The sequence below is a fragment of the Aquarana catesbeiana genome, unplaced genomic scaffold (genome assembly GCF_042186555.1).
Source record: "Aquarana catesbeiana isolate 2022-GZ unplaced genomic scaffold, ASM4218655v1 unanchor211, whole genome shotgun sequence".
In the NCBI taxonomy this organism is placed as follows: Eukaryota; Metazoa; Chordata; class Amphibia; order Anura; family Ranidae; genus Aquarana; species Aquarana catesbeiana.
The window spans coordinates 2,663,725-2,672,647 of NW_027362637.1; the positions used below are offsets into that span (position 1 = coordinate 2,663,725).

At 45.5% G+C, this 8,923-nt stretch overlaps 1 protein-coding gene across 2 annotated transcripts in view; it reads right to left on the reverse strand.

The window, feature by feature from the left end:
• Nucleotides 1-6,728, reverse strand: part of ASAP2 (ArfGAP with SH3 domain, ankyrin repeat and PH domain 2) — a 349,346-nt gene extending 342,618 nt beyond the window's left edge. Inside the window, exon 1 of one of the 2 annotated variants that reach the window (XM_073611134.1) lies at nt 6,296-6,728. In XM_073611134.1, the coding sequence (XP_073467235.1) occupies nt 6,296-6,421 (126 nt within the window). In that variant the 5' untranslated portion in view covers nt 6,422-6,728. The remainder of the gene's footprint in view (nt 1-6,295) is intronic. The other variant, XM_073611135.1, reaches the window with a different exon arrangement.
• Between the last annotated feature and the right edge of the window lie 2,195 nt (nt 6,729-8,923).

The window sequence follows — 8,923 nt, forward strand, 5'->3', positions numbered from 1 at the left end:
AGCCCATTTATATTGGATGCACTGGAACTGCGTTTGCAACCTGCTATTTGGGTGTTTGCAGATCGCAGAGCAGTGCGATTACATAAGAATCACTGCGTTTCCTGCATCACATCAGTGTGAACTGGGGCTTATCACCTGGCAGTAGGAAGTCCATTATTTAGCAATGTACATAATAACAACGAGGGAAACACCACACTGGCCAACAAGTTAAAGAGTATACAATGTATTGATGTGGAAATGTTCTGCCCTGAGCTCTGGTATGAAAATAAATTGTAACATTTCATCACAGGGAGAGTGTTCTGTGAATGTTAGCATGCTAGAATGATTTCACAGCTTCACAATATTTCTGTGTTCATTTATTTACAGAAGTGTCTTCCTCTGCAGCAGTGTTAAAAATAAATTCAATTAAATTAAATTAAAAAACAAAACAAAAAAAAAAACACTTTTTTGTAAATTGACTACTTTTGAGTAAAATACCGCATGAGATATTTTAACATAAAAATGTACGCAGTATTTATCCTTTGGTGGATAAAACCAAGATGGAGAATGGCACGATCTCCACCCAGAATGAGGTAGAAGTCCTTGTACCACTGCTGTACAGTATACCCTAGGAGGTATACAGCAGGTATTCCCACAATTTACAAAGTATGTCAAATCTTATCCGATCATATTGAAAAATAGTCTAAGATTAGTCCAAGTCACACCACTGGACAGCCTGGTCACCTTTGAAGTGTATCTAAACCCAAGAACGAAAAATGACAGTATTTCAGCTAACCAGGTCTTTGATGTGGTGGCTGCATTTGTTTTTTTAATCACACTTTTGTTTGCTTCATTTTTACCTGGTGATCCCGCCAATAAGTCACTTCCTGTCCTAAGGTGGCAACTGAACCAAGCAGTGCTGTCACCTTAACACAACAAACATTTTAAGGCTACAGAACCCCTCCCACTCCTCTCTATGTTCTTTAATACATGGAGATGTCAGGGGACAATGCTGACCGATGACTTCCTCTCCTCTGCATTTGGACTGGTATCAGCTCACAAGATCTTTGGCTGGATGAACATCTACTTTTTTTTTTTTTTTTTGTACTTGTTGCACAGATAATAAAATATTTTCAATGGGATATTTAATGTGATATTAAAGTGGTTATAAAGAGTATTCTTTTTTTATAAAAATAAAAAACCTGTTATACTTAAAGCAGTGCCCCATGGACGACCAAAGAAGTTGAGTGCACATCCTCAGCGTCATATCCAGAAGGTTGTCTTTGGGAAATAGACGCGTGAGTGTTGCCAGCATTGCTGCAGAGGTTGAAGGGGTGGGGGGGTCTGCCTGTCAGTGCTCAGACCATACGCCGCACACTGCATCAAATTGGTCTGCATGGCTGTCGTCCCAGAAGGAAGCCTCTTCTAAAGATGTTGCACAAGAAAGTCTGCAAACAGTTTGCTGAAGACAAGCAGACTAAGGACATAGATTACTGGAACCATGTCCTGTGGTCTGATGAGACCAAGATAAACTTATTTGGTTCAGATGATGTCAAGTGTGTGTGGCGGCAACCAGGTGAGGAGTACAAAGACAAGTGTGTCTTTCTACAGACAAGCATGGTGGTGGGAGTGTCATGGTCTGGGGCTGCATGAGTGCTGCCAGCACTGGGGAGTTACAGTTCATTGAGGGAACCATGAATGCCAACATGTACTGTGACATACTGAAGCAGAGCATGATCCCCTCCCTTCGGAGACTGGGCCACAGGGCTGTATTCCAATATGATAACGACCCCAAACACATCTCCAAGATGACCGCTGCCTAAAGGTGATGGACTGGCCAAGCATGTCTCCAGACCTAAACCCTATTGAGCATCTGTGGGACATCCTCAAACGGAAGGAGGAGGAGCGCAAGGTCTATAACATCCACCAGCTCTGTGATGTCAACATGGAGGAGTGGAAGAGGACTGCAGTGGCAACCTGTGAAGCTCTGGTGAACTCCATGCCCAAGAGGGTTAAGGTAGTGCTGGAAAATAATGGTGGCCACACAAAATATTGAGACTTTGGGCCCAATTTGGACATTTTCACTTAGGGGTGTACTCACTTTTGTGAGATACTGTAAATTGATCTAAATGGCAAACACACTTCCATCAATGTTCATTGCACATGCACCCGAGCTTTAATTGGATCTGTACATAAACTGATTATATCATGTTAATCATATGGACGCACAAGTCTCCTGTGGTGAAGTGGAAGGGGTGACCTGCGCCATCAATGGACCCTGTGCAATTGTTAGTTTCCCCCATCATAACTGATCCACTTGGGTCGATCAAAACTATCACTATCTGTTGCTCAATGTTTGGCCGTGTTATTATTGTCTGGCCTGATCAATCTGCCAGATCAGACATTGGTCATTCATTATCTCACCGTGCATGGTCATCGTTAGATGGACTTGACTTACAAATGGAAGCTGACCTCCAGCTAACGAGCTATAAAGCGGTTACAGCAACAATTTTCCCTCTGTTAGGATAAGGGCTTGTTCACACCAGAATGCGGTGTAGGAAATCTGCGTTCTGTGTGCGTGATCTTCTGCGGGTGTCAATGTATTCCTAGTGACAACCCAAACGCAATGCATCTGCCTGCCACAGGTCAGATGGTACCGCAGTCCCCTTTCGTTTTGGCGCAGCACATTTTTTTAAAGTAGCATATGAACTGCATTTGGGGCGATCCAGTGACATTTCAGCCCATTAAAATCAATGGGATGAAAATCTCACAAGGACGTGGATTGCATTCCTGTGTGATTCAGGTGTGAACCAACCGCTATTTTTCAGGTGTGAACCAACCGCTATTTTTGGTATTTTGTCATGTTTAATATTATGGTGCGTTTATTCTAAATAAAATTTAATCAAATTCAACCGTAGTGTTCAGTTACTGCGACCCCTTTGGAAGGCCTCGCCCTTTCTTTTTTTCTTCTATGCAGTTTTTGTGGTCGCATGGACTGCGCCATGTTGTTGATACTACATGGGGAAAGGTTGAATTAATTACTATATTAATTATCTAAATAGTTGTATACAAATAGTGCGGTAGATCCGGGCACCTCAATATTTTTTCATTTCTGAACCAACCCAAAGGCTGGGTTCACATATATGCAAATTGGATGCATTTTTTACCCGCACCCAGTTCGCATTACAGGTGAATGTAAACAGCTTTCAATGGAGCCCCTTGATAAGTGCGGGCGGCCGCAGTGCGGTTTAAGGCCGGGTTCACACTGATGTGAACTGGGGAAACCTGCATCCAATTGGCATGACAGGAGAGCGACTCTCAATGGAGCCGGTTCACACAGGTCTGGGGCGCCCGCGGTCCACATTTAAGGATCCTGTGCGTCTTTGGTTCTGAATCAGGTGTGAATTCAGGCAAAAGTTTGGACCCGATTGGCACCTGAACCAGTAAACAGGGACGCACCGGATCCCCTGCTGTGAGCCGCAGAATATGTGAACCCGGCCTGAAAAAGGGTCCTGTGTGGTTTTTGGGTCCGGGTCAGATGTAAATTCAGGGAAAAACCTGAACCGGTGAACAGAAACGCACCGGACTGCAAACCAAAACCAGACCTGTGTGTAAAGGTTCGGCATAAATAAAAAGCTGATCACTGTGAGCACCCCTGTCAGTGGTAAATGGTTTGTCCCAGCTCTCTAAGGGCTCGTTTACACCTGCTTTGCTCTCTGAAGAGCAACCCACATTCAGATCGCTCTTCAGAGAGATTTTGACAGGTGGTAAGGAGGTGTTCTGTTATCCTTCTCACCACCTGATTTAAACCCATAAATACCTGACAACTGTGCTGGAACCATGTGTGTGGTTTTGGGGTGGTTGTAGGGTGGCCCCAGTCACTTGAAGATGGTGCAGAGGGTGACGGGGGTGTAATCTCTGCGGTGGCCGTGAAGCAAAGCATGTTTAAAGCCCCAGCAAAAAGGGGGAGAGACTGATTGGTGGTGGTAAAAACACAGCTCAACCACCAGGTTTCATCCCCCAATTGAAAAAGTGTAAAGGAGCCCTCACTGTCACTTCTTTTGGACAGAAAGGTCTGTTAAAAGGAAGTTGAAAAACAACAGACTTACTTGCAGGATCACCAGGTGAAAATAAAGTGGGGAAAAAAGCAAAAACTACTGCAGCCACCACTAAGAACTGGTACACTGAGACATTGTACGCTGAGACATTGTACGCTGAGACATTGTACACTGAGACATTGTACACTGAGTATATCGTACACTGAGACATTGTACACTGAGTATATCGTACGCTGAGTATATCGTACGCTGAGTATATCGTACACTGAGTATATCGTACACTGAGTATATCGTACACTGAGTATATCGTACACTGAGTATATCGTACACTGAGTATATCGTACACTGAGACATTGTACACTGAGTATATCGTACGCTGAGTATATCGTACGCTGAGTATATCGTACGCTGAGTATATCGTACGCTGAGTATATCGTACGCTGAGTATATCGTACGCTGAGTATATCGTACACTGAGTATATCGTACACTGAGTATATCGTACACTGAGTATATCGTACACTGAGTATATCGTACACTGAGTATATCGTACACTGAGTCATTGTACACTGAGTATATCGTACGCTGAGTATATCGTACGCTGAGTATATCGTACGCTGAGTATATCGTACGCTGAGTATATCGTACGCTGAGTATATCGTACGCTGAGTATATCGTACACTGAGTATATCGTACACTGAGTATATCGTACACTGAGTATATCGTACACTGAGTATATCGTACACTGAGTATATCGTACACTGAGTATATCGTACGCTGAGTATATCGTACGCTGAGTATATCGTACACTGAGTATATCGTACACTGAGTATATCGTACACTGAGTATATCGTACACTGAGTATATCGTACGCTGAGTATATCGTACGCTGAGTATATCGTACGCTGAGTATATCGTACACTGAGTATATCGTACGCTGAGTATATCGTACGCTGAGTATATCGTACGCTGAGTATACTGTACACTGAGTATATCGTACGCTGAGTATATCGTACGCTGAGTATACTGTACGCTGAGTATATCGTACGCTGAGTATACTGTACGCTGAGTATATCGTACGCTGAGTATATCGTACACTGAGTATATCGTACACTGAGACATTGTACACTGAGTATATCGTACACTGAGTATATCGTACACTGAGTATATCGTACACTGAGTATATCGTACACTGAGACATTGTACACTGAGTATATCGTACGCTGAGTATATCGTACGCTGAGTATATCGTACGCTGAGTATATCGTACACTGAGTATATCGTACACTGAGTATATCGTACACTGAGTATATCGTACGCTGAGTATATCGTACGCTGAGTATATCGTACGCTGAGTATATCGTACGCTGAGTATATCGTACACTGAGTATATCGTACGCTGAGTATATCGTACGCTGAGTATACTGTACGCTGAGTATATCGTACGCTGAGTATACTGTACGCTGAGTATATCGTACGCTGAGTATACTGTACACTGAGTATATCGTACGCTGAGTATATCGTACGCTGAGTATACTGTACGCTGAGTATATCGTACGCTGAGTATACTGTACGCTGAGTATATCGTACACTGAGTATATCGTACACTGAGTATATCGTACACTGAGACATTGTACACTGAGTATATCGTACGCTGAGTATATCGTACGCTGAGTATATCGTACACTGAGTATATCGTACACTGAGTATATCGTACGCTGAGTATATCGTACGCTGAGTATATCGTACGCTGAGTATACTGTACACTGAGTATATCGTACGCTGAGTATATCGTACGCTGAGTATACTGTACGCTGAGTATATCGTACGCTGAGTATACTGTACGCTGAGTATATCGTACGCTGAGTATATCGTACGCTGAGTATATCGTACACTGAGTATACTGTACGCTGAGTATATCGTACGCTGAGTATATCGTACGCTGAGTATATCGTACGCTGAGTATACTGTACGCTGAGTATATCGTACGCTGAGTATACTGTACGCTGAGTATATCGTATGCTGAGTATACTGTACGCTGAGTATATCGTACACTGAGCACACTGAGTAGTACGACTATAGTAGGAGGAGATGAGAGGTGACACCCCTCAGGTGTAATATACATTGTATGGACATTGATCTGCTCTCTATGATCTCAGGTCCTCCTCATGTGTGATCCCCACCATGGCACTGCCAATCATCACATCCACCACCTACTCTGCCCTCTCCCCCACTCAGAGTGCCCCCTTCCCCCTCTTACCTCCTCGATGGCGGTGACGGTGCTCCTGCATTGGCTGAGCCGGGTGGTGAAGTTGGAGGTGGTGGGGGACTTGTAATCCTCATTGGTCTCTGTGATAAATTCCGACACACTGATCTGATCCGGCATGATGATCGGAGGAGGGGGGAGGAGGGGGACCCCACTCACACCTCTACACACAGGACAGGAGGAAACCACTCCGGGGACTTCTCCCAACAAAGCACCGGGGACTCCGCCTACTACACACGCCGCAACTCCGCACACACAGCCCGGAACTTCAACCTGATGACAGCGGGGATCACACCAACCCGGGATCCATCCCTAGCACCAGCAGCCGCCGCTCCATGAGTCCTAGATCCCCGGAGTAGGGCAGTGGCTGCTGGACACACCTCCCACTGTCACCACTCCTCTCTACAGCCCCGCCCCTCTCCCTGTCTCTACACAGCTACCGCCGCGACTCCGCCCCTCTCCCTTCATCTACACCGCTACCGCTCCGCCCCATTCCCAGGGCGACCACGCCCCTCTCCTAGTATCTACACTGCTACCGCTCCGCCCCATTCCCAGGGCGACCCCCGCCCCTCTCCCAGAGTATCCAACCCAGCTCCCTGTTCTCCTCACTTTAACATAACCCCGCCCCTCGTCGCACAATCCCTATCGGCCTATCCCTTTCAAAGTAATCACGCCCCTTGCTAAATAACCCGTCCTCTCTTTTAATATAACTCCGCCCCTCGCCGCACAACCCCTATCCCTTTCAAAGTAATCACGCCCCTTACTGCATAACCCCTCCTCACTTTTAATATAACTCCGCCCCTGGCCGCACAATCTCTACATTTCAAAGTAATCACGCCCCTTACTACATAACTCCTCCTCTCTTTCAGTGTAATCCTTCCCCTTGCCGTGTAAAGCTCTCTTTCCTAGCCTCGACTCTCATTCTTAAAGCTCTGCCTCCCTACCAGTAACACCTCCTCCCCCTGTATAACTCCCCCTCTCTGCCAATGACAACTCTTCTTACTATCTAATCCATACCATCTCCGTATCACCTCCTTTCCCCGTATAGCCCCTCCTCCCCAGCATGAACACCGCCTTTCCCCGTATAACCCCTCCTCCCCAGCAGTAACACCTCCTTTCCCTCCGTATAGCCCCTCCTCCCCAGCATTAACACCGCCTTTCCCTTGTATAGCCCCTCCTCTCCATCAGCACCACCTCTTTTCCCTTCGTATAGCCCCTCCTCCCCAGCAGTAACACCTCCATTCCCTCCGTATAGCCCCTCCTCCCCAGCAGTAATACCTCCTCTCCAAAGTGTAACCCCGCCTCTTTTACTGTAATCCCTCCCCTTTTCCCGTATTACCCCTCCTTTCTGCCAGTGGAAAGACAAGTGCAGTCACTTCGCTCTCCCAGTATCCCGCGCTCGGTGTTCTCTCCATTCTACCAGTCTCTGCTCGCTCTAGCCACACCCCCTTCATATTATAACCAAACTTCTCTGATAGGATAAAGCCCTCTATGACCACGCCTCTCCCGTGTGGCTCTCCGTCCCGCTGTGTGATGTGGGCAGAGTTGTGGCGGTCGGTCGGTGTGCCGGTAATGACTTTCCTCTACACCAATCAGCTGCCACAAGATGAACATGATCTTTTTTTTTAAGCCGTTCCCTTCACTTGCCACCCAGGCCAATTCTGACTCTTCTCTCCTACATGTAAAAATCAGCATTTTTTTGCTAGAAAATTACTCAGAACCCCCAAACATTATATATGTTTTTTTCTTTTTAGCAGAGACCCTAGAGAATAAAATGGCGGTCGTTGCAATATTTTATGTCACAAGGTATTTGTGCAGCGGTTTTTCAAACGCAATTTTTTTTTTTTGGAAAAAAGACCTTCATGAATTAAAAAAATCAGAACAGTGAAGTTAGCCCAATTTTTTTTGTATAATGTGAAAGATAATGTTACGCCGAGTAAATAGATACCTAATATGTCACGCTTTAAAATTGCGCACACTCGTGGAATTGATGGCAAACTTCCGTACTTAAAAATCTCCATAGGCGGCGCTTTAACATTTTTACAGGTTTACCTGTTTAGAGTTACAGAGGAGGTCTAGGGCTAGAATTGTTGCTCTTGCTCGAACGTTCGTGGCGATACCTCACAGGTGTGGTTTGACCACGGTTTACATATGTGGGCACGACCTACGTATGCGTTTGCTTCTGCGTGCAAGCACGCAGGGACAGGGGCACTTTATTTTTAATTTTTTTTTATTGTTTATTTTATTTTTACACTTTCTCTTAAATTTTTTTTTTTTTTTTAATCCTATTACCAGGAATGTAAACTTCCTTGGTAATAGGAATAGGGCATGACAGATATATAGTAATCTCAGGCTTTCCAGCAAAAAAAAAATGGCAGTATTTACATCTGGCAGCACCGGAAGTGACGTCATAACTGCCTCTGAAGGTCATAGAGATGGCCGGGGACCATCTGGTCTTCGGTCAGCTCTATGGTAAACAGCCGCCACTGGCCGATTCATGCTCCGCCTCCCTGAATACACGGGCGAGCCGGGAGAAGCACCGGAGGGTGGCAGGAGGGGGGATGTCCCTTCCTGCTGCCTGTAAAAACAATCAAGACGATAACAGCCGTTATGATTGTTTTT